We start from the raw sequence: 26,396 nt of genomic DNA, 5'->3' as shown, positions 1-26,396 counted from the left end.
GATGTATTAAAATTAAATTTGATTGGTACACTTAATGATATTAGCGATTAGGTAATGCATTCAGCAAGTACTTTTACTTTTAATACTTAAGTATTTTTAAAAGCCAGTACTTTTTAACTTTTACTTAAGTACAAATGTTAATGTGGTACTTTTACTTTTACTAGAGTACATTTTTCTCTGTGTATTTGTACTTTTACTTAAGTACATTTTTTGAGTACTTTCTCCACCCCTGCCCTTACTCTGGGTGCACAGTCCGTCTGTGCAGTTCTCGGTCGCCTTGCTGCTCCCTTCGCACGTCTTGCCTCGGTGTCTGGGCGCCGGGGAGTTGCATTCCCGACTCCGCTGCCGATCGCACTGGCTGCTGCACACCGTCCATTCGCTCCACTCGTCCCAGCCGCCGTCAACTGAAAGGCGAAGACACACACGGCACAGACCGTCACAATGGTGGCAACGATTTAAGAAGCAGTTATACATATGAGGCCCTAACTTCTATAAAAATCAAAACAATTGTTACACATTTTTGAAGATTAACAGAATTATCAGTAGGAGCTGCAATGCACGTAATGCTTGTGTGCTTTTTGCGAAGAGCGTCACTTTAACTTTATTTAGTTAGATATCTTTTACATTTCAAAACCAATGTGTCTAAAAATTAGGATTATTATTATAACTCTTCTCATACTCGGGTGACCCTACACAGGTTTAACCCCCAGAGCGCCACGCCTTGTTTGCACAGAACGTATGCGTTATGTTATGGCCTGGCAACAAAAGTGAGCTAGGAGTGAAGACAAATGCCATGCAGCCATATTTACAGAAAGTAGATGTTTTTCTCCAGCAGCTACACATGCAGGCTTGGTGTGGCAGATAATGCACAGCGAGGTGTGGTGGGACAGCCTGAGACACATTTCTCCTCATTAACCCCTGGGCCTGTTTATATAATGAGATTTGATGCGAGGCAATGAAACCAAGACAGCCTGGCGCATGCTAATAGCAGCGGATCTTCCTCTGCGCTCCGTCATCTGATCAAGGAAGAGCTCATCATGCTTAGCTTAACAAATACTGGGCGACCAGATGGCGCCGGCGGACTTCTGGCAGCGGTTGTGATACCCCCCACCTCGGAGCGGTGTGGGTGGTGGAGGAGTGGGCTCTTTTTTCTTTGTGAATTTTTTCTGTGGGTTCGCCTCACTCTCCACGCCTCTTGCGGGTTTTCTCCTTTTTGTTATTTAAAATGCTAGCGAGACCGCTTGTATGTTGGGATTGTGTGAGCGCAGCGAGGCTGACCACGGCTGTTGTGGAGCGAGTGTATAATATCCACCTGTGATGCTGTGGACTGTGTTCGTCTGTCACCAGCTAACCAACAGTGTCAAACTGAAATCTGCCAAACTTTGTTGTTGGGTTCTCAGCTTTTATTTCCCATTTTTACCATCAGCAGCCCCCAACTAAAGCTCCTGCCTTGTTCCAACTGGTTTTCTCTCCCCAAAAGATCCATCACTCCCTCACCATCACCTGCTTGTTACCTCTGATCATGTGGCCTCTATCCTCTGTGTTTGTCCTTCATTCAGGCCAAACTTGGCACAAAGTTCCAAAATGAAACTGGCTTCACCTGCCAAGAGATGTTTATTGCTGCCTATGCTTCAACCTCAACCGCTTCTTCCTCCTCCCACAGTGACACAGAGCGATGCTGACAACAGAGCAGAACCGGGCTTCCCTCACTGCTGTGGACATCTTGGAGGCGTTCAGGCAGGTTTCTGGGAACACCAGACACCGGCCTCCAGCTGTCGGTGGCTCACCGGCTTCCTGACTGTCCGGCAGCAGCAAGTGAGGCTGCGGAGCATCTTCACCTGCACAGTGGGCAGCCGTGTCTCCCCAGTCCCTTTTCCCCCTGTACACAGCAGCTGCGTTTCCATCAACTATAAAATTGTGCAAATTGAAATTATGAAAAGAAATTCACTTACGGGAAATACAGCAAGGAGGTTTTTCAGACATATTGAAACACTTTTCTCACATCATGTGTCATGTGATCAACAGCCGGATGTTGCTGCTGGCTCCTCCAGAGCTCTCACAGCATCACACAGTTCATAAAGAGCTGTTTGTCATTAGTAGCTGTTCCCAAGTAGGCGGGGCTTGTTGCTCCAACACCTGAAGAAGAAGCCGACATCTCCTCTGATTGGCTGATAGTCGATGAGCGCTAGCAGCACCATGGCTGAATTATGAACATATTTCATATAACTGTTTATATCCATCGCTGCCATAATTTTTAATTACTTATCACATGAACAAGATTCTTCATGTATGAGCTTAAGTGAATAATTCCTTAATGTTGATGAAAAATGTCTTGTTATATGAGTAACAATCTACATAGGAAAATGAACATTTCATTGCAAAAACATGACATAATTTTGGTGAATTTGAATCTGGTAAAGCAGAAACTTTGCTACTCGAGGTGCTTTGGCAAACACATTTATAGACAAATTTTATTTTTTTCTTACTGAAATGCAAAATGTATATTTATTTTTAAGTAGTGATTTGGATTAATCACTGCTCTGAATAGGTTTTTGCAGCTAATGACCTTTTCTGAGTCTGTAATTTCTCCAGGGTGTTGACAATTATTTTAATAATTGATTCATCTGATTAGTCATTTCAGTCCTACTTTATTCATGGTTATGTTTTGTACAACATGCCAAAATAAAGATATTCACAAGCTGAAGTTTTTCTACATTATTTATATCCTAGTTATTATTTCTATATTGTGATAAAATCCGAGGTGGCACCTCAAGTCATTTTCATTTGCATGTTGCAATTCTAACTAGACATTGTGCCAATAGATAAACATTCAGTCATATAGCATAAAACTCCCACTCATCACTGTTATTGATTGGTGAAATTAAAGTTCAACCCTGAAGAAAAACTTGGATCAAGACGATTATTTATGTAAACTCATAAAGATGATAATGTAACAACAGTTTTCAAATGTGAGGTGATTATTGAAAAAAACATTTAAACATATACTACTTGAAATTTTCCTTTCTAAAAATCAATAACGCTTTAAGTGCCTTTCATTGTGTTTGAACATTGCATTTGGCTGTCATGAATATTTATTATGTATACTGTGATCTAAGAGTACATCTGTGGAGGCTCAATGATTTGCATACAGCATAGACCTGATTTCATATTCAGTGTCAGGGCCAAAACATGTCCAACCTAAACTCACAGTCCAACCAGCTTTATCACGCACAAACAGAAGAAAAGGTAGATTTACCACAGCTATGGTAGAGGACATAAACTTTAGTGAAACATATCTTTGCAGTGCTGATACAGTAGTTTAAAAACAAAAACTCAAACTTTGATCATTGTTAGTTTGTTTTTTTCCAACACAGTTCTGCTTCACTTACCATAAATATGGCTTAAGGTCATCCACTAGTTTAGATGAACTGTTCAGTAGTTAAATCAGTACAGATTCATTCATTCAACTCCAGATAGTTGCAGTTAAAACTGCAACCCAATATTGTGTTGCAGTTTTCTTTCATTACAGAAAACTAGTGTCAACATCAAGGAGCTGCCATCAGTATTAACCCTGGAAGTGTGTGGTTCTCATAATGCGACGCTTTGTGTGAAATACCTGCACGAAGCAGAGCATTTATACATAAGACTGTCTGCAGCACAAAGTTTGATGGAAACAGGCAACTGTGAGCGAACAATAAACAATAAAGCAATAAAAAAAATCTAAAAACAAAGTGTTAATTCTGAAAGAAAGAAAGAAAAAAAAAAACAACTTAAAATATATTTAAATATATGACCCTCCAGGTTTAGGTTTGTTTTGCCTTGTGTCATATTGAGATTCACGTCATGAGAAGTCACTGTGTGAAACTTTACAAAAACTTATTCTATGATATGAAATGGCTTAAAGTCATCCACCTTAAGACAGAGGCACATGTTTTATGTAAACTGAAATTGGTTTTTGAGGAATACAGAGTGCTGCAGCTGTTAGCATAGCTGCATTATCATACACGTACTTATTTGTAAAATTCTGAGGAGATTAATTAAATATAATTTATAATAAGGCTCTAACACTGAACCACTGAATTATTTCTGGGTGAACTATATATCTGATTAAACGTGCTGAAAAACCCCCCTAAATTTAATCAAAATAAAAATACTATTACACTTGCAGGTAGATTTGTGCAGAGATTTATCAAATACCATATTAGATTTAAACACACTATCAGCATCGTCTCTCTCCAGAAGCACCTTATTGCAGAATGTTGGCCTGAGGCAGAACATGCAAAACAAGGAATTCTTCATCAAACATGACAAGCAAACCCTCACAACCACTTCATATATTTGTGCCGTTTTAAAAAATTGTTTCCTAGGGCAAATGTTCTCTCCATTGACCAAGTGTTAAAAAAATATGTCCTGCCTTCAGTTCATGCCTGAAAGTGACTTTCATATTATACTGGATCAGATACTTTGATTGGTCAGCATCTTTTGCTTTCAGCTGTCTGATGGCAGCGCTGTGATAACCAAACAGCAGCTCAGCAGGTTACACTGGCTCTACTTCAGTCACCCCGATCAGAATATGACTGATACCACAACAGGTGTCAATCATTATTAGTGGTCAGATGAAGCCAATTATTAGCCATATTATGTTGTTCTTATTATAAGGCATAATGAAAACAATGACCCAGATAAATAGACATTAACAAGACCTTGATGTCTTATTGATGTTGTGGACAAAGAACTTAAGCGTAAAGTTACTGTAAATTCTTTGGCCATCTTACCAAGCTGCATGTTTTAGATTGCAGAATGTAACTTTACATATATACTGTAGATATGAGGGTTTTTTTCTTTCTTTTTTTTTACATATTTGTTAAAATTATCACCATGTCTTGACAGTAGATGGCAGATAATCTGAAAGAAATCAAGATCCTGTGTCTTCTCCCAGTGATTTAGCCTTGCTTGATGGCTTGATAGCTTGATGGTGGATGAACACTGTTCCTGTAATGGTAAGTTATTTCTCTGCCATTAGCACGTTGAGCATGAATGGGAGCATCTAGAGCCTAAAAGTTGCATACTGTAAATAATCCTGAGGCCAGTGGATAGAGATGCAACATTCTTTTAGTTTTCAACTAGTTGTACTTCTACAACAGCAGGTCATTTTGGCCTTGTGTTGTGGATCACTGTTTTATTTTAGCATCCAAATCCACCTTTTTCCAATTACCAGCCATGAAGAAAAGCTCGCCGAAACACAGACGCCCCCCTAAAACGAAGCATCACATTAGACACAGGGAGAAGGAGCAGGCTGGCGCAGGCCGCACATGTTTGGTAGCTCTTGAACATTTATCTAAATCAGTAGAACCAAAGCGTGAGTTTTTGGAAGATTTTGTCGCTAACCGTGTCGAATCAAACAACCCTTTAGGAAAACAGAATAAGCCTTGTCGTTTTTAGAGAAGCACTGCAGCGGGGGGTGGTTAGGTGGAAGGGCTGGGGGTGGGGATGGCTGTCAGAACACAAGAGCTTAACACAAAAAGACTGACAATCACCATCTTCAATGGAGATGTCTACGGCTGATAAGAGAGATGAAAAATGAACAGTGTGCAAGTCTGCACATGGTTTTACCATCTGTTCCACGTCTTTACGGGAAATATTCTTCAGCTGAGTTCAAATCAAAAGCATTTTATTTCACAAAATTGGCTCTTTTTTGTTTGTTTGTTTTTTGTTGTTTTTTTTTAACATAAAACACCACATTCATTGTAAGTAATGTTCTTTTCTTCTTAAAGAAAGGGACCAGGTAAATACTTTTAACTACCTTCCCAAATTACTGCTGAACATAAAAAGCATTGAATAATGTGGAAGTCTGTCTGTTTTAATCATTTTATTTCACTCCATAAATACATACTTTTCGCATGGCTAAAAGTATAGCTAGAATGGAAAAAGTGTGTTTCATAAAAGTGAAGACAGTAAAGGCAAAGTTTGTTAAAAAACAAAACAAAACAAAAAACAGATTACGTGAAGCCCTAACCAACTGAGATGTCAGAGACAAACATAAATATGAAACCAAATCCTGTCAGTCTGGTACAATCCAACTTAGTCATATTTCCCTCCGAACTGATTAATTGGACCGGTTTCAATGACACACACACACACGCACGCGCACACACTCAGTTTGTGTGAGGATGACTCATGTAGGTAAATGATTTCACATGTGACTCATCTGCAATGATAACAGCAGCAACAAAATACCTGGTTAACGTTATTATCTGTTTTTAGGCTTCAGTCATTGTTTCTTCATGACTTTTGACGAGTTGCTTAAACACCTTTCAGAAATGATCCAGCTTGCATAATCTTACAGTAGCATGACACTCACAGACACCTAGGGACAGATAATTACAAGATACACAACTTTCCTAAATGGACCCAGATTGTGAAAGGGTAGATATAAACTTTTCAATTATAGATAAAAAAAACTAGAGAGATAAAGATTCTCAATTTCCAGCACTTTTTCAGCTCAGTTTATGCTTTGATTGACATCTGAGAATGACATCACTACCAGATCTAGTGGCTCTGGTTGTGAGTCAGAATAGAACTAGTTATTTATCTTGGTTGCTAACTATCACTAGCGAATATAAGAAAAGGTTTCCTCATGTCAGCTGGTCAAACACCGAAGTAACAACCATATGTAATTTATTGAGATGTAAACTACTGAAGTGTTTGTAAATGTTTGGTTGGAATCCATATTGCATCAGATGTTGAAATTGGGAATCCTCTGCAAGATCTGCCGTTCCTGTTATAAATTCCAGTCTCAGCGTTCCTTCTTCTCGTTTTTCCCGACTCGGAGCTCAGACAGTTCCACTTCCGAGTGAAACAACAAGGTAGCATTCTGAGCCCACATGGTCGGCCTTACATCCTGCGAACAAAGGCTTGGAATCCTCAGTTTTTCTGATCCAAGTTCAAATCCCTGATCCAGTTATTCATTCACCACATTGACTCCTTTATGCTCTGTGCTACTGTGAAATGAAAGACACTATTTTTAATAGACTCATTTACTGGAACCCCTCCAGGTGAGAAGTGGCACACATCATGGGATTGTTAGCAATTCATCAAAGAACCAACACAAAGGAAAACAGCCAATCACAGCTGCACCTGAGGGAATTTACCCTAAACATGAATATTTCTGAACTGTCAGACTGAGTGACTGTAAAAACCCAGACATGCAGAGGAAAACAGGAAAACTCCAAACTTTTCTCTGAGGTGTCAAGCCTGACCACTCCACCATCCTGTTGCTGATTGTAAAAATACACATTTAAAGGTGTTTGCTGATTGTTTCCTTTAATAAAAGTCAATAACCAGTTTTGTTAAACAGTAAGCATTATGTGTTTTCCAGGCACATAGTGCCATTTTATAGCACAGTCAAGTAACTATGTTACCTTCAGTTGGCATTAAAATGGTCTATATTTGAAATATGACAGAAGAAATTTGACTTTGTAATGCCTTGAAATTGGGTTTCTGTCTCTTTAAGAAACTCCTGCTCTTTCTGAAACTCCGCCTTCAGGAAGTCATCACAACATGGCTCCTCCATCAACCCTTTGACAACATTTTTTCTTTTTTTAACTAGCATTGAACTGAGAAGTAGCTCATATGAGCTCAGCCGATGCATAGTTCCACCAGGTGTTTGCTAATTGCTGCTGGCTAGTCTGAAGGAGCAGAGTGGTGAATTCAGTGTTTTGCACAGCTGAATGGTTGCCATGGGAGATTAAAGGATTTCTCAAACATGCATGAAAGAATCAAAGCAACACTCCAGGTATGTTTTCAATGAATGGATAACATTCTAACATGATGCAGAGCTCAAAAAAGTACATTTTACATAACACCGCCCCTTTAAAGACTTATGGCTTTTCTTGGTCCACCACTGTTGTGTTTTTGTTTCTTCTGGTGTAAGTCAGACAAGCAAGTACAGTGAGTCTGAAAGGCCAATAGGGGGCGATATCAGCTCAGAGGTAGTAAAGCATTAACCTGCAGCTAAACGACACATTTCTGACATATTTTCCTTGCAAATGTCCTGATATAACAGACTCTCAGATCAGAGAAGCAGACAGATGGAAAGCATACTTGCTGTGCCTTGACAGCCGTTGACTATACTTATTCATAAAACTTTTTCAATTGACCATGTCTGCTTGGAGCTTTGTGAAAATGTTCATATAGCTGTTACTTTCAGTTTTTATCAGCTCCTGCCCGGACGCGTTCCCCTCCACCGTCTCTGGCAGTTGGTGTATAGGCCTGGGAAACTAACACAAGGGTTTTCCTGCTGCTTTAATGGTTTAAAGGCTGTATAGATTTCACAGGGACACAAAAGCTGAATAAGGCACAACAGAGGAATGATTAAAAGAAAACAAGGGAAAGTTTCTGTTCAACTGCTGGACTCTATCTTTTTTTTATTTTTAAACAATCCAGTTTTTTAAAAACCCTTACATATAACTTGTTTCAACAAAGTTCATTATTTGTACTCTTAATAGTCAATGGGAAAAGAAGAGGAAACGCCTCAGTCTGATGCAGCCATTGCCGACCTTCTGCATCGTCTCCCACATTCTAACTATTGTAAGACGTCTGGCTCTGTTGCTTCCCGCTGTGTAAGTTTCGTTGCTGTGCAAGAATTTGAAAATGAAGTCTTGACTATGATGTGCTTCACTTCATTTATAATTTCATAATCATAATTTTCAGCCATTACATCCAGATTTTCCAGATTTTTCTGGTGGAGTTATGACATACGTCTCATGTTAATAACAAATAAGTCGGATGAAATGCGACACAACTGTTTAGACTGCAGACGCTTTGAAACATATTGCATAGCTATCCGACTGAGTTCCACATATGGAAGTGGCTCAAATCAGAGTTTTTGGAGGTGAACCGATCCTCAGTTTGGATCGGTTCACCTCCATTTGGATCGGTTCAGACCTGCATCTGAAAAAGTCAGATGTGGATTGCGTTCGCCTGCTGTGTGAACTCAGCCTAAGTTTCTCTACATTTGCTGCTGAGAGACATAAACTCGTTTAATCGAGTCCTGAAGCTTCTTCTACCTCTCCCTGTGTATCACACGCTGCTATCCTCTCTCAACTTCCTCTAATCATCTTAACTTGCACAGTAAATCCCTTCGTGGTTTTGGATTCTCCTTGGTGCAGCACTTCTCAGTCCAGCACAATTAGGGACACGGTGAGGTCACCACTTGATCTGTGTCTTACAGTCTATAATATTGGTCATCTGTAATGCTGCTGAGTCAGGATATTGAACTCATTGACAGAGACTCATTTACACCCCCACATGCTTCTTCTGACAACTACACACCTTAGTGTGTTTGATTTTAATTTGTTGTGTCAGACCAACACAAAGTAGAACCCGATTGTGAATTGAAATCACTGTACAACATCCAGTAACACAATTTCAATTCCTCTGAATGCTAGAAAGATGTGGGAAAATTGACAATAAGGCTGAATTTGAATTGTGAGCGTCAGTTCATTGCTTTGTAAAACACTTTTTAGTGCAATTACTGCCACACCTCTTTGGGACACAAGTCTCAGTTCTGCAAATTTAGGCAATTAAATATTACCCATTTGCAAGCGATTCCGTTACAAATATGCATAAAACTTTTTGTCAATTTTGTAATTGAGGTGCTTCCATTAAAATGAAATGCAGTTCATTTTTTTCACCCGAATAATTATAAAAAGACAACCCATCCTCCTCCTACCACTTCCTGCCGTCTTATTTGTCTTTTCCAACAGTAGTAACATCCGGTTGTTGATCATGTGACTTGTGATGCAAAGACGGTGTTTCCATTGCAGCTTTGTGAAACACACTAATTCCAATAAAGCCGAAAAACCATCTCATCCCGAAGCAAAACCTTTTTGTCAAAAAGTTTGTTTTAAATTGCTGTGTTTCTATTAGGATAGTAAGTTATGGTAATTTCAATTTGCGCAATTTTAAGATCAATGGAAATGAAGCTTGTGTTTACTAATCTCAATATACAGGTCTTCTTACAGATTTCCATTTGAGTTTGTGATTTAGACTTTGACTGGACCAGTTTGACATGTGAACCTGGTTGGTGAACCTCCAGGCCTGTCTCACGCCTGTTCCAGCCTGACAGGTCTTCTTCTAGAATTTCCCTTCATCCATTTTATCAACTCTGATTAGCTTGAAGTTCTTTAGTGAGGAAACGTATCTCCACAGCATGCTGGTACCACCACCGTGCTTCCCTAAGAAATGCTCTGTGTTTGTTTTCCTCCTCACAAACGTTTTCCTCCCATTTTGTGTTTTCTACTGACATGCTGCGGATCAAACCGTGCATCCCGGCTTCAGTTCATCTTCGCTGAAAATCAGAAGTGGGACTAACTTGGGCAGAGTGCGTTGCAAGTGATCTTCTGCACGGACATGCCCTCGCAGAAAGCGCCTCCGTTCAGCGGCGCCGGGTTGGTGCAGGTCCTGGAGCGTTTCTGGATGCCCCGTCCACACGGCACGTTGCACGCCGACCACTCCGTCCACAGCGACCAGCCGCCATTCACTGGAGAAAGTTCCAGCAAAGTTAGAAAAGAAAAGAGAAGCGGAAGAAAAGAAAAGAGTTGAGTGAGTGCAAAACAACACGTGCTCTTTTTCTCTTCCAGAACTCTGACATACTCTAAAAACTCTAATAAGGGTTGGAGCTGTTAATGATCCTGCGGGCTCCAGGGCGGCACAGGGCAACAATGCATAACAGCGGGAGCAGATTGCTGGATATACGGCTCCCTTTTTCTTAATTGGCAGCTCAATGTTCTCTGCTCTTGTATTAAGATAAAGCCGTGGAGCTGTGGAGAAAGCCATTAAGCAGAAATGCCATTTCTAAAAGCGACAGACTCAAACAGCTTGACAGGTTGGAATCGACCACTTAGCGCCGTGACTGAAGCCCTTTACTCTATGATCCCAGTTTATTACGTGTTGGGGAGCTAAATCTCGAGCAGCGCTTTGAAAGGGGGCCGAACTCGAGATTTCCGCAAGGCTTCAGGCAAGTAAATAATTAACAAGCAACACTCCCTTTAAATGAGATTAAGACACAGTGGCTTATTTCCTTTCATACAGCAGGCATTGATTTTAAATGAGAGGCAGTAAATTGACTCGTTGAATAATGCATTCGCTGAAATAAAGAGGAAACGGCGCTCTTCAGCTGAAGCCTCAAGATGGGATTCTTAATCACTGTTGCGTAAGGTTACGGGAAGCCAAACAAATTGATCTAATGTGCCGTGTAAACATTGTTTCAGAGCGACGGGTTGTTACGGCCGTACCGTAGACGATCACAGGCGCCGTGGCGCTGCGACGCTTCGCTACGATGTTGCTGGCCAGACACGTGTAGTTGCCCGAGTCGGACAGGCGCGCCTCGTTGATGATGAGGCCGGAGTCGGCCCGGGTGTCCATCTTGTCGTCGGTCAGTGAACTCACCAGCTCGTCGTTTTTCAGCCATTCCACCTGCAGGTTTAAAAAACAAAACAAAACAACAAAAAAAACATGCGAATGAGTTCAAATCGCGTCGCTTTATGCCGTTTATGACGTCCCCTCGTCCTCTTCTAAATAATAAATGATGGATCACAACTAATGGAGCCTCCTGTATTATTCAGACTATTGAGTGATTTAACAATAAAACAGATAAGAAGGCAGCAAGACAGAGGCTATTTTTTATTTTTTACAAATTACAACTTCAGATCGCCTATAGCTTGTCTTGGAAACAAGTAAAAGAAATGTGCTGTCATGTTTTTTTCAGTAGGATTCTATTCATAAGCAGAAACAGAAGTGAATTCAGCAATTGAGCTCATTTTCTTTAGGATTTATTTGCTCTTCTGAAGCTTTTCATAACCAGGTAAGTTGAGAACAAATTCAACAACGACCAAAATATCATGCAACAGAAAACAAGTTTGTGTCGTTAAACAAACAAAAATTCCAATCATATTTATACTGAGTAAAACAGAGGTGTAAAAAAGTGGCTCAGGGGCCATTCGCGGCTCTTGGACTTTTTTTTGTGGCCCCCAACTGCAGTTCAAGAATGATACAAATTCATTTATTACATTGTTTTTTATTTGTCATAAGTGCAAAAAGTATTGCTGACATCATTTTCTTACAATCTGAACTATCCTTTTCAGAAAGAACCCTTTTAAAATTATGTTCTTTTTTTTCTTGATCATAATTTCTCTAAGAACACATTGTTGTTCCTGTCTTCAAAGCGTTAAATAAAATAACACAAGCATAAGGAAGTACTTCTGAACTACCAAAGACAGTTCCAAGACTTACTTGGCAGAAACGTAGCACACTTCAATAAAGAAGCAGAAAGTGTTTAAGAAAACTGACACAGCAGGAGGAAAAATAGAAGCGGGGAAGTCTGGAAAAACGTCTTCTGACACAAGAAGAGTGTGTAAAGTATTTCCTTGTAAAAGAGTGTTTAAAGCAGACTAAAGCTGGCTCCCAAAGATAAATATTCTTAACCATTTCTATTTAAGTCTAACTTCTTTGGAGAATATTGCCAAAAACAAGCAAACAAAAAGAAACGTTCAACAGACCTGAGTGGTCATGTTAAAACTTGAAAAAGACACAACAGGTAATGCTAGTCTGAAATGATTTTTCTACTGATATGGCAACATTTTATTTTTCTAAATAATGCAAACTGGGCCAGGGTTTGAAGAATCCTGATCCTATACGAGCTCCTCCCAGCTCTCTGACACTGACATCATGCTGGCTACCTCTGAAACATCACATAACTCATTCTCAGATCACATTGACGTGAACACATTGCTCATGTTCAAGTCGTTGCATGCAGAACTGCTGGTCAGCTGCGTTACAAGCCCTCCCCCTGCTGATTAGTCCCAGTGGGCGCGGCTCCACCACTATCTCCACCTCCATTAGGCAGTCAGGAGATGCACTGGAACCAATTACCAGCACCTGAGAGGAAAACTAATTGGGAATTACAAACTTAGTGACGCTTTAGTGGTTTTAGCCTGGTAAGAGAGCTGCATCGCTGCACTTGCAAATTACATTTGTAGCATAGCAGAATGGGAAATGCTGATGGATTTAAAGGAAGTGCACTGGCACTGTTTATAATGATCAACACTTTGTCTGGATGCAAATAGGAAGTGCTGGTGGGCATATGGAGACGGCACAGACAGAAAAGATGGGCAGGAGAAATGACAGCTTGCAGGTATGCATTATACTGGTAAAGATATTGGGTTAACAGTCCATATGATGGAATTTAAGAGTTCCAGTCACATCCTTGGCCATAGGTGTATAAACTTAGCACAAATACCTGCAGACAGCATCTGTGAGAGAATGGCTCAAGCTAAGAAGTTCAGATAATCCCAATGTGGTGCTGTGATAAGAAGCCGCTTGTGCAGTGAAATCAGGCTACATTTACACGAGACCATTGCCTGGAAACTGCTGGTGTTTTCGAATGTTGATTGGGAAAAGTTCCACGTTTAGACGGCACCGCTAAGACACCCTGTGTCAGTTGTATTTGACATACCAGGCCACTATACGGCGCTGTGACTTTAGAATGACATCACATACGCTGTTGACACTTAGCTTCCACCTCATAATTAACAGCTACCTCCAACAAAGTGCTCAGATAACACGTAATCCTTGTCAGGAATTGTGCTAATCTGAACAGGTTAAGTAGCAGCTCCGTGTAAATACAGCCTTAGTCACAAAATTTCTTTACAACTACAAATTCCAAAGTTAAATGGAAAAGACACAGCTACGAGGGAAGGTACAACCAGAGAGTGGGGTCATTGCATGCTGAGGGCCACGGTGGGAAAGACTTGCTAATTTTCTGAAGTCGTTAGCAACAGACCTCCAAGCTTCAGACAAGAAGTTTCTATACAGGAATCCAAGTTTCTTTGGATGAACTGTCTAACCAGATTCCTAAGTTTTTGTACTTTGTTGTCTGATCAAAGATCGTTTCATCTGCAGTGGCGAAGACCAAGTTGAGGGGGCATTTAGACTTTTATGATTCCAAATTCAAAAAGGCATTTTGGAGCTTTGCTTTGGAGACTGACAAGAGCGTTTCAGGGGATGGACCAAAACCATATGGTGTTATTAGCTTATACATACACAGCACCTTTACTAACAACTTGTGAAAATCATTAATATCAATGGAGAACAGAGTGGGGCCAAGGATGGGCCCTGTGGCACACCTTTGGAACACAGTATAGCTCAAGAGCAGTGCATAGTAGGTGATGGAACAGCTCTTCATGGCTGTATCCAAGCCTTACACACCAATTGGTGAAAGGTAAAAGCCACTAGACTCTTAGAGATTAGTTCTATGAAGTGAAGTGAAACCCTGAGTTTTTCTGACTACATTGTGCCAAATGGAAGGTTTGGTGGAGGAATAGTCATAACGTTTAGGGAAAAGGTTCTTCCAGTGAAAAGAAGTCTTAATGCACTAACACATTACAGAGAATTTCATTCTTCCAACTGGGTGAGACCTGTTTTGGGACATTTCTTTTCTGCTCCATTATGTCTGGGCATCAGTGCAGAAATGAGGGTCCAGTAAGACCTGGATGAACAAATTTGGTGTAGAAGTTTGACTAGCCTCAGCCCGACAGAGCACCATTAGAAATAATTAGAGCGGGGGGCAAGACCTACATCGATACTAAGTTAAAATTTCTGACATTTAACATTTCCACTTCAGGTTCACAGATTTTTCCGGTTTCCTTCCACAGTCCAAAAACATGACTGTCAGGTTAATTGGCCTCTCCCAATTGCCCCTAGGTGTGAGTGTGTGTGTGCATGGTTGTTTGTCCTGTGTGTCTCTGTGTTGCCCTGCAACAGACTGGCGACCTGTCCAGGGTGACCCCCTCCTCTCGCCCGGAACGTTAGCTAGAGATAGGCACCAGCAACCCTCCCGACCCCACTGAGGGACAAGGGTGTAAGAAAATGGATGGATGGATGGTTCGCAGATTTTAATATTTTTATGAGCATGGGTATCCGGCCTGGACGGTGCACACTTGGCTGGTTTTCCAAGCGCTCTGCTGCTGTTGCAACAGTGATGTGCAGTGGGAACAAGTTCTGGACAAACATATCTACAAGAATAAATTTATTATTTACATTTTTTTCCCAATTATTTCATTAGATGTCAAATGTCATTCCAAAGAAAAATAACTGCTTATGATCAATTTATGACTTGCTCTGCTTAGCAACGGTTTGTGGTCTCAGAGTTAAATCAGTAACTTCCTCAGTGCAAGACAGAGAATTGGTCAGTCATGTCTACATGCATTTTTGATCATGAGCAAAAATAGAAAACAGTCAACTAAAATAACAGTAGGGCAAAAACATCAATCATCACCCATCCATCCTGGAATTCAAAAATAACTATCAGCAATAGAAAAACCCCATACTGTTCTGTCATTTTTATCAGTCATTTCAGCTAATTATAGCATGCATTGCCTGGCTGGAATTGTCTCATTTTCAAAGGTGATGGGTAGACTGTAACTATGTTCCCCACACCGTCTCAGAGCAAACTTAGAAGCCAATCCTCAAAGGAGTCTCGATTCTTATCTACAATTAAAAGACAGCCTTGCACCGGGGTTTCATCAGAGGTGGAGCGTCGTGCGTCGATAAGAAGGCAGAGGAGTGCGGGATAGAGTCTAATCTCTCATGATTAAAGTCATCCGTCTGGATGGGTGGCACGAGCCGTGCTGCCCGTCCACACCCTCTGTCTTTTCAGCTGCCCCCCCTCTTTTATGCATTTATTTCTCTTTTATCCACAGAAATCTCTGACTTGAAAGAGGCAATTATTGTGTGTCATCAGCAGGCTCCTCTCAGTCTGAGGTCTGCCTGCTATGAGCAGCCATGGATTCGTCATGAAAAGATTCATGAGGCAAAAAAAGTGACACACAGAGCAGGGAAGCAAATAATTGATTAACTTCTGATTGTTGATTAATGGTTTTTAGATTGAAATGAGTTTTATTTGACTGGGTCAAAGATGGTGGTAGGAGTTTGTCCCACAACCGGTGGGTTGCTGGTTCAATCCCTTCTCCATTTGCCTCTGTCGTTGGTGAATATCAGCCTCTGTCATTGTGTCCTTGAGCAAGGCATCTCACTCCCCAGATCAGGGGGCCCGGTGGCAGCAGTACATGGTAGCCTCAACTGTATCACATTGCCCCAGCTATCCAGCTAAGATATCCAGTAGCTTACCATCATCAGTGTGTGAATGTGTGTCAGAATGTGCTGTGAAGCACTTTGGGGTCCTATAGACTTGATAAAGCGCTATACAGGTACAGGCCGTTTACCATTTAAACAAATACCATCCTCTAAAACCTTCTGTGTTGTAGTTTGGCCGCCAACCAGCAAAAGGCGCCGCTGATCATCGTTAAAGTGAAGGAAAGTGAATCTCTAAACAAAACTGGTTGTGGTTTATGTGGTTTTGTATGAATCTCGCTGTGATCACTTCCTGTGCATTAAGCCCATAACAGCATGAAGCTTCACTCTCAGCACTGATCGAAGAGAGTCCAGACAGTTTAGAGCTGTGTCACAGTCTGTCCACTTTGACACTGAGTGTAAAGTAAAGTCTGCTCTTCTGAACATCTCCCTGTCCATGGCGGACTAAATATTTCAAATATTTCATTCTTTTCATATTTTATTTTTCAGGTCAATAACCAAGAGGTTCCTGTTTTGATATATTGTATAAATATGCAAGTATATTAATGTGATAAAACAAAATTTTAATAGTTTATTCAGTTAATTTTTAATACAGCTGACAAAACAACGTTAGCTGTGGTGGCGCAGGGGTAAACACAGCCCACATATGGAAGTCTGAGTCCTTGACGCGGTTTGAGACCCGGCCTGATGACCTGCACCGCATGTCTTCCCCTCTCTCATTACCTCCTTTCCTGTCAATTTACTATCAAATAAAGGTCACCAGAGCCAATAAAACCATAAAAAAAGATATGCTTCTTTTTTATGTTCAGCTTAACATGAAAACTTTTGCATATTATGGAGTCCACGCTCTTGATACAAGAAAACTTGTTTTATCAAAAAACAGCTGCTTGTCAATTAAGAAAGTCAATTGAAAGACTAATCGATACTTAATTGATACTTTGATACTTTTAATACTTAATCGATACTTTGCTTCCCTAATATGGAGATATTAGGAGAGAGAGAGAGACAAGGGGGAATAGATGACAGGGACACAAATTTGCCTGTGCAAGACAGTGGATGTGAGAAATGAATTACCTAATTGGCACATTTGTTTCAATTAGGACGCGGTCATCAGTGTCAGCATTGACAGAGGAGTTTCCAGCGGTAGAGCTTCCTTTTGTGATTTCATTACCCAGACCTCCCCTGAAGGTCGCCTCTCCCCCCGGCCCGCTGCGTCGGCGGGGTCCTCTCATCAGCTTATGCACACGAACACAGCTCATCCAGATGACATTTGCCGATGATTAGATGCTGAAAAATGTAGCGGTTGACGGGCAATTAGAGGACAGGGGAGCAAAGAGGGCGAGCGACACCGCCGCTGCCCTCAAGACTTATGAGGAGAGACCTGATCATGACCTCTGTAACTGATGCATTCTTCGTGCTGCTCCCGCGCCTCATCGCCCCCGCCCAGGGCGTCTGGCGGTCACTCAGTGTCAAGGTGTTGCAGGAAGAAAAAGCATTCTCTGGGGCTGGAGGGAGACAAGTCTGCTGAGTCATGGTCAGGCATTAACTCTGATGCCATCGGCAAAGCATGCCCGGGCTGAAGAACTTTTTAATTGCAGAGTGTCTCATCAACGCAATTACACGGATTAAGCGCCTCTGAGAGCAGCGTGCTCTGGGACCCGGGGACGCCGGCGGGGACCTACTGAGCTGCATATCAGAGGCAACGCTGAGGAGCACAGATCTAATCCTCTTCACGCATCTTCCCCTCCACTAATCAGCAGTAGGGGTGAAGAGAACATGCGTAAATCTGGGATGGGGCTCTGACCCAACTCTGCTCTCTGTGCGCTCAAACAGCAGGCCTGTCGGTGGCAGGTGGAGTCTGGGGGAGTTCGGCTGTTCTCTCCTGCTCCAGAGGTTAATCACAGGATGCAAGTGACGCACAGAGGGAAGTGGATGTGTGTGTGTGTCACGGTCCTGCCTCCCCGTTTGCTTCCCAAATGTCACCTGTCTTTCCCTTCCAGCGCTGTGCCACTGCATTACCAGCCCGTCTCAATCTGTCTTATCTTAACCAGGTAAACAGAGGGAGCTTCCGGGCTGGGATTGCTTAATGCAGGTCATCATCGTCTCTGGGGGAGACTCTCTGTGACCTATGAGACGAACAAAGAATCTGCACCCAGGACTGTGTTGTACAGAGACGGTGGTTGGGATGGAGGTTAATGGTTCCTAGTTATAAAGCAGCGGTTCACAGTGTCCACTGAGCTTGGGCGTGCTTCACAGTATGTGAGCGTTTAGTTGATTCGCCGCCTTTGTGCAGTGGCCAGGTCGGTCTACCTCAGCTACTGTAGATCAAGCAGGATTCCTCTCGGATTAAAGGCTTTCATTCAGGGAAGTGGAAATTGGCTTCTGGTTTTTGCTTCTCATTTCACACTTTCTCCCTGAGAATCAACTCAAAAGAAACTCATTATACCGGGGTTCTCATGGCTTCCTTTCTCCCACAGTTAAAGGATGTGCTCTACATTCACTCTCAGAAATGTGTGAAGTCAAAAGAGCTGTTTGGCAGGAGTGGAACCAAACCGCAAATAATCGACTCGAACATTTTATTAACTGCGGACAAATTACACTGTCTGCTCTTCAGATACAATTGAGAATTTGAATGTCACACCTAGCGCCGACACAGTTTTGTTTGAAACATTGGCTGTGGATAAGCTCTAAAATGGATGTGAGGGTATTTTGCTTTCAGTGTCTGAGCGAGCAAGCTTGGATTGTTCCAAAGTATGTGAGAGAAAAATATACTGGCTTAATAACACTTTAACATGTAAAGTAATTGTTGTGAGGATTTTAACTTCACAAAAAGATTATGGGAGCAAAACCAGAAAACAACAATAAAAAAAGTATCATTTTTGCATCTAGATGCTGGTTTTAAATCCGGAAAGCTTTTGATGAGGCACAGGTCTGTTGAAGCATACAGAGAACCAACAAGTCTGCTGAAACAGAACAAAATGAATGAGTAAATAAATAAGAAATTAGTAAACAGAGCAGAACGATGGACTACAGTGAACACGTTCATCAGAAGCACTGATGCTTTTAGGTGGAACAAGTGGAAACAGGATATTTTATTTAGCTATAAAATTTCTTGTTTTTTTACAGCATTTTATGTTGCTCGTTACTCTGTATTTGTATTTATTCTCTTTTGGAACCACATTTTTTGGGGACTTCTTGTAGCTTGGAGAAAGAATGACCGATAAAAATACCTTTTTAAAATCTATTTGTGTTTATTATTTGTTCATTTTTGTGCCATTGTTCGTTGTTTAGTCTTGTTCTTGTCATCTTGTGTGTGTGTGTGTGTGTGTGTGTGCGTGCGTGCGTGTGTGTGTGTGTGTGTGTGTGCGTGCGTGCGTGTGTGTGTGTGTGTGTGTACACTCATCCAGGTTTGTCCCATCCCAATTGTGGTTGTAAGCTAGTGCTACACTATTAACTATGTCAATTATTCTGTTACTTTTAACTAATTCAAAGCATAAATAAACTTGGGGGGGGGGTGAGGTTTTTTTTTTTAAATGCTCGATATTCTTTTGCGGTAAAATAGTTTTGTAATAATACTTCAATAATTACAAATTACACAAAACAGACAACTAATAAAATAAGCTATATTTTGGATGGTACATCTTTCCATGGGACAGATCCTTGTTTTTGTTTCTTTCAAAAGGTGATGGATATTAATATATTGAAAATTATGCAATGTTTTCCATCATGTTCTTCCTGTAAACTCTTAATGTCAAAATGTATAAAGAGATGTTATTACAACTTTTATTTTATTATTTCCCATTGATTTTCTACTGGGGACAACTTTTGTACCTCTACTTATGCAATTGTGACATTTCTTATCAAAATTCATTTATAAAACGACTATTGTTCATTGGGAGGATTTTTTTCTCTGTTTTCATTTACTTCTATGACTTCTTGGATATTTATTAATTTTTTTCTTTATTCAAAACACACCAATATGAATGAATATGAGGTAAAAGTTTATTTACCTTCATAATCCCCAACAAGTCAAATAAAACTTTTGACCCTAAAATCAGACTTAACACAAAGGTAAATAAAATAAAACAAAAATAACTTAACATTGACTTTATTATGATTGCATCTGAAATATTGAATCAAAAAGGTGTCCATTAAGACTGACATGACCTGTTTGTTTTCAAAGTTGATTTCTTTTGTTATAATGTGATAAAAAAAAAAAACTAAACAAAGAGCATTTAATCAAAAGCAGAATAAATCTTCTACCAGAAATAACGAGTGCAATCATGAAGGAGCTCAGGATCAGGCCGTATGCTCTAACTCTACATCACACTGTCATGTTGCTGATTTTGACATTAGCTGTCATGAAACACTGTGCCATGAATATTTCACTCAGGCTCGAGGACTCAAAGCTGAACATATTGGATATGTCATTAAAGTGTGATCAAGTGTTATTACTGTCAAACGAATTCATAACAGCATCATAAATAATTCCATTAGAAACTGAGCTACAGAAACTAATTTAGTCTTAAACAAAGCATATGGTGCGATGACGACTTCCAGACCCAGCAGAACCGCCGCAGCCATGTGGCTAATGTGGAAATTGATGATAATACCCATTAAGGATTATTATTGATGGGAAAGATAATAGTAGTTGGGACCTAACTTTATGAACATGTGGCCCAGCAAATTTTACAAGCTACATGTGGTTAGGCATCTGTGCAAACGTGATGGAAAATGGCCTCTGCTGAATAAGTGCAGCTGGTGGAGCTGCTATGTCGCTTTAGCCGTTTACTCTGGAAGGAAGAAGTGACGTCAAGCAAACGCCACCTCGACATTTGGCTTATAAATGTAGTAACTATGTCAGCACATCGTCTGAAACTAGAGCAGTGCAATACTTCACTGCTAGTACAACATTTGAAAGTTTTGTGCATTCCATTTGAAAAGCATTAAAACTAATATGTTTAAGAATCCTCATTTAACTGTTTTGGGATTTTTCTTTTTCCTCCAAAACTTCATGTTCAGTCAAGCTGGACATTTTTTTTTACTCCATTTCAAACACCTATGAAATGGTGTAAAAAAACACAGCAAATGCTAATAAATCATACCTCAACAAGAACCGCAAAAAGCCTTCAGCTTAAGTCAAGTTCTAACAAATGCAAACTATGAAATAACTTGAATTGACAGTGGCTTTATTTCTTACCACAACATTGCCATTTGGAATTGAAAAGTTGGATTTATTTTCATATTAGTCTGAGAGTTTAAGCAACTCTAACACTCCCACCACCATGCCTTATGAGGCTACTATGTCGATTTCAGAAATGAGCCATAATAAACATTTAGAAATGAAGGTGTCGTTTCCTAAGAGATGCTCTCTGGTTAGTTTCTTAGCACTTTAGAATGAGTCACACTAACTTGAAAACACTGGATCTGACTGATCTAGTGGAAGTGAATAACTGGGGAATACTGTTCAGTTTTCTATGTGTTACTCTAAGATTATTTTTGAAATATTTGTCATTCGTTTGTGATCGAGGATCCAGATTCTGTCTTTCAGTACATCCAGACTCGTGTCATAAAGACTCCAGATCTGACTTGGTAAAAATAAAGTCATTTTTTCCCCAAAAGTCTACATCTGTCTGTATTATTTTTATTTCAATGTTGATGTACATGTATATTTTTTGGCATGAATGACCCTTTTTCTATTCTAAAAACAAATAAATGGATTCTATAACAGTTTGGAACTTATGTCAAGAGATGAAAGTTAAAAGATAACAATTAAAGATTAAATTAGGCCTGATGACAAACAAGTTTAAATTCCTAATGAAAAACAAAAGGAACCAGTCAGCTAAACGTTTGGGTCTCAACAGCACATTAACATTTTCATCATCACTGGCTGAGTAAGAAGCCATCATCACCGTCATTCAGACGTGAACTTTGCATGTCCTAATATTAATTTCTGTTATTACTTTTTAGAAGCTTAAAGCAGGCTATGAGTGCACTGAACAGTGCTGTACACACCTAATATCCTTTTACACTTGTGCTTAAATCACCAATCCCAGCAGACATTATTATTCATCATGCTGAAACTTCTGGATCCTCAATAAAACATTTTATGCAAATCTGAGAGTAGAGCTAGAAAATGACACTTAGGAAGCAAAAAACGTTGAAAAGTGTTTCTTTCCCCGATCCTTAAATTCAGCTGAATGAAGCAGTGCCTCGGGTAAATCCATAAATAAATAAAAGTGCCGAAGACAACTTTTCTGTTTGAAAGACAGGTGAAAGTGACTATAAACAATACAAACCTGAAGTAATGCTTGGACAAAAAGCTGCTGTTACAAAACTGGAATCGTTTCTGTCAAGCAAGTTTCAGAGCCACTTGACCTGTAAAGATCAGTTCATCGCTTCTGAAGTCATGGTTGTGTTTGTGTCCACAGACACTGGACGAATATGAAATGTGAAAAATATCCTCAGATTTGTGGAATACTGGCGCCTGGGCGAACTTGATTGTTTTGCAGCTTCTCCATAAAAGGTGTTTTCTACTACGAGAAAAGATTCTTCAAGCACAGTGCTGACTTTTCTAGTTTTGCTGAACGTTGTTGTTGTTGTGCTTCTCTCTCTCTCTCTCTCTCTCTCTCTCTCTCTCTCTCTCTCTCTCTCGCTGTCTTTGCATTCTGTACCATCTGGGAGTCCTTATGGTTCACATACTGAAATGCTGGTTCACAAAACTTGTCAGCATGAATAGAAACACCGTTTCTTCTGGTATATATGTTGTTTTTTTTTATACGAAGGTGGCCATATTTAAGAGCTAAACTTTAAGCAAGAGCAGCAGATCAGCAGAATCAGTCTTTACTGTAAAATGCCAAACAAAAGGTTACATAAACGCATCAACATAAAGGCCACGTTCGTTCAGAGCTGAGAACCGTCTGTTGTTTCAGGGTCAAATGATTGTAGCTCTAAAACTAAAGAGAGATTAAAAACATTTGTCTTAATGGTAGATTTTCTGTCATAAAGTAAGTAAGTAAGAATCACATTTCCAACCACAGTTACATCATAAGACTGATAAAGGCTAAAAAGCGACAGTCTTCTGCTCAACCTGCTAAAGAAAGTCTAATAAAAGGTTTCGGGCTTAGCTTATGTGATTTAATTTAATCAGATAGACCCTAGAAATCAGCTGATAGGAATGTACCAATCATTGAATCTAGACTGGATAAAGAAAAATGTGGCATTATGATAAAACTATGGAAAATGAATCATGCTGGTCATTTAACTACATCATCCATTTGATTTCGATATTATTAACATGGACGCTCAGCTGTCAGCAGATCACTGTGATTTCCTGCTTGCATAAACCTGGAGACTTTAAACCAGAGAAGTAAAGAGGTAGAGGAGCAGAGCCTGCTGCTGGCAGAGCTCCCTTCGTTTTCCTGTGACTGTCTCTCCTTTCTGTAGCGCAAACATTTAGAATTTGTTTGATGTTTCGAGGGAACTTAAAGTCTTCCTCCAGGAGGCATTTTGTTCTGGTTTGAATCGGCGTGAGAAACACGTTCGCAGGATGAAGACTTAGGAAGAGGTCGGTCTCGGCCGGTTCCCTCGCAGTACATGAATGATCCAGCATGGAAAAATGGAGGATTGATGTCATTCCAGCCGCAGCGCGGCCCCGCAGAGGTGGTAAAAATAGTTGAGCGTGAGCCGAACTGAAGGAATCACAATCTCCCATCTAGTCCTTTGTCAACACAAATGAGAGCGGTCACAGGAGACGGCAGTGAATAATGGAAAGAGCGTGAGCCAGCGCTCCCCGGCCCCGTCCATTTCAGCGCACCTCCTCCATGAAATATTGAGATGGCAGCCATGAGCGCGGCCGGTGTGAGGTTTCAGCTGCGGCGCGGCTGCTGCTGCAACATGAAAGTGCACACGCAATAGAATGTGAGCCTGCGGTTTGGGTGTGTGTGTGGGGTGGGGTGTGGGTGAGGGTGAGGGTGAGGGGGGGGCAGCACATCCACTGTTTGGAAATAATCCTTGTCAGCAGTGGTGTAAAGAGGGGCTAATGAGTCTCCAGTCACTCACAGTGGAATCAGTTTGTCCGTGCGGTTTCCACTGGTTCTATTTAGGGAGGGTTTGCTGGAACGCTCCTGTTGCTCTGAGCGTCTTTACTTACAGGACAGGAGTCACAGACGGCATACTGTAATTCACATCACTGTTTTCCTTTACAAATACGTCTGCCAGCTAAAGTAGGAAGTATTTATTTCTATGAACTATGAAGATCTGATTGTAGAAAATGTAGAATCTTTTGGAAAATGAATTTTTTTTAAAAGGAGCATTCTAATTGGTGGAGATGTGTGATACTGCAAGTAAATACAGGGCCTGTATCGCCAATACCAATATTGATACTTTTGTTGAATTTTGATATATCATCAAACTTATGATTTTAGGTGTTTTTGTGTGTTTTTTTCCTTTGAATTAAAGGATCCAATATTCTGAAAGATCCCTTTTTTTTCTTTAAACGATCCTCAACTTATTGGTGAAAAATAACATGAAGGGAAACTGGCGCAGGACATTGAATTCCCCGTCAAAGTGCTACAGAGTCATCCTCCAGATCTTTCCTGGAAGCTGGAGGAGCACAAACTTCTCCAGCTTCAGACGGATCCACGGAGGGAACGCCTCACCTCCGCTGCTGGCACTCCCTCTGGAGGGCGACAGTGCAGAACGATCATCCCGTTGATGGGCACCTCCTTCCCCTGGGGGTCCTGCTCAAAGTTTTTCCTCAGATCTGTGTGGGGAGATAAGAGGCAGATGTCAGGTGTCACTGTTAGCCTGGACTTCAGCTCCAGACGGTGCAGCACCAGTCCAGTCCCATGGTGCTTTGCAGGACAAACCCCATGTTCAAGGTGACCTGGTGAGGGATCTTAGTCAACCTCTAATGACATTTAAATTGGATGCTTTTCTCAGTCCTGACATATTATGAACAGAGTCCTGTGTGTTTAGAGGTCACAAAACCAGAACTCAGCTCGGAGATAAGTGCCAAATAAGTGCAAATACAATGACATGCAAAACCTGCCAGATAAGGATCTTCTTTGTTCACAGCATTTGATGTTTTTGCTCTGCTTCCAGTAAGTAAAAACGATAAATTCAATATGGAGGAGGGCTTTCAGGTAACCTCTGACATCTTTGAGTGGGAGTATTGGTTTTAGACACCACAGGCTGAGAATGACTGATTGAGTCGAACTTGATTAGGCGCCATTTTGTTTAATGCTGATCAACCGAATTCAGTTTATGTTGAGAAAAAAAAAATCAGCTCAACTGGCTTTTACTATCTGGTCCAAACTGAAGCAGAAACTGCTTGTTCAGAACGCTCCTTTTCCTATCAGAAGACAAACACTGTCAGAGAGTTTTGGTGAAAACCAGTCAGTAAGTGATTCTATTTTTTTTTATCTAAGAAGTATATTGTTATGACCAATCTGAAAACATGCCAGGCACACACTGCCTGAGCAAGACATAGCATCAGTGGATCAAAGGGACTGAAAATATCCTTTCCAAATCTTTCACCCAATTGAACTGTTGGTGTTCTCACAACATGGCCGCCATCACCGCTGGATTCAACACAGAATGCCTTTCAGGCACATTATCATTCAGTGATGCGTTATACACCAGGGATCATATAAACCATAAATGTTTTTTTTAATGGCCTGACAAAAATCTGGCCTGGTTTTACAGCATGTCCCCACCTTGGTGAAAACTTTTCCCTTTGTGGTGAAGAACTCAGTAATTTCAACATTTCTGTAACCGATCAGTGAGGAGAAAGAGGAGAAGAAAGCATCGCACAGCTGTGTTTCCACTGACCATACTATAGTGCATTGAAAAATGTGACATTTGAAAAATAAATTTGCTAAACGGAAACACGTCAATTTAAAAACCAAAAGCTGTTTTTTGATTAAATATTTTGGTGCTATATGATGAGTTGGTTTTTTGGTCGTATCAAAATTGGTTTATTTCTCAGAACTGCAGTGGAAATGCTTTTTTTCCTCACCATTTGAGTCACGTGTTCAACAATTGGATGTTGCCAGCGGCGCAAACCATGAAGAAAACGACAGGAAGGAGCATGTTTTTTAATGACTTATCAAACGTATCTTTTATGAAAACACAGCAACTGCAAAATTGTGCCTGCTTGACAGTACCATAATATGGACAAAGTCTTGCGCATATTCATAATGCAATTGCAGCTACTCTTATTCTGAAAGTCTCAGCTATTG

General features: G+C 40.7%; 1 protein-coding gene across 3 annotated transcripts in view; it reads right to left on the bottom strand.

Annotated features, from left to right (window-relative positions):
• Positions 1–26,396, bottom strand: part of unc5db (unc-5 netrin receptor Db) — a 247,517-nt gene that overhangs the window by 70,707 nt on the left and 150,414 nt on the right. For all 3 annotated transcript variants that reach the window (XM_081611277.1, XM_081611274.1, XM_081611276.1), the window contains exons 4-7: positions 24,813–24,916; positions 11,298–11,478; positions 10,376–10,543; positions 240–404 (exon numbers count right to left, since the gene is read on the bottom strand). In XM_081611277.1, coding sequence (XP_081467403.1) covers positions 240–404; positions 10,376–10,543; positions 11,298–11,478; positions 24,813–24,916 — 618 coding nt within the window. The remainder of the gene's footprint in view (positions 1–239; positions 405–10,375; positions 10,544–11,297; positions 11,479–24,812; positions 24,917–26,396) is intronic.

The sequence above is a fragment of the Poecilia reticulata genome, chromosome 9 (assembly GCF_904066995.2).
Source record: "Poecilia reticulata chromosome 9, P_reticulata-male-v2, whole genome shotgun sequence".
NCBI lineage: Eukaryota > Metazoa > Chordata > Actinopteri > Cyprinodontiformes > Poeciliidae > Poecilia > Poecilia reticulata.
The sequence above is the reverse complement of the archived record's forward strand: the minus strand, read 5'-3'. Positions and strand labels throughout refer to the sequence as shown.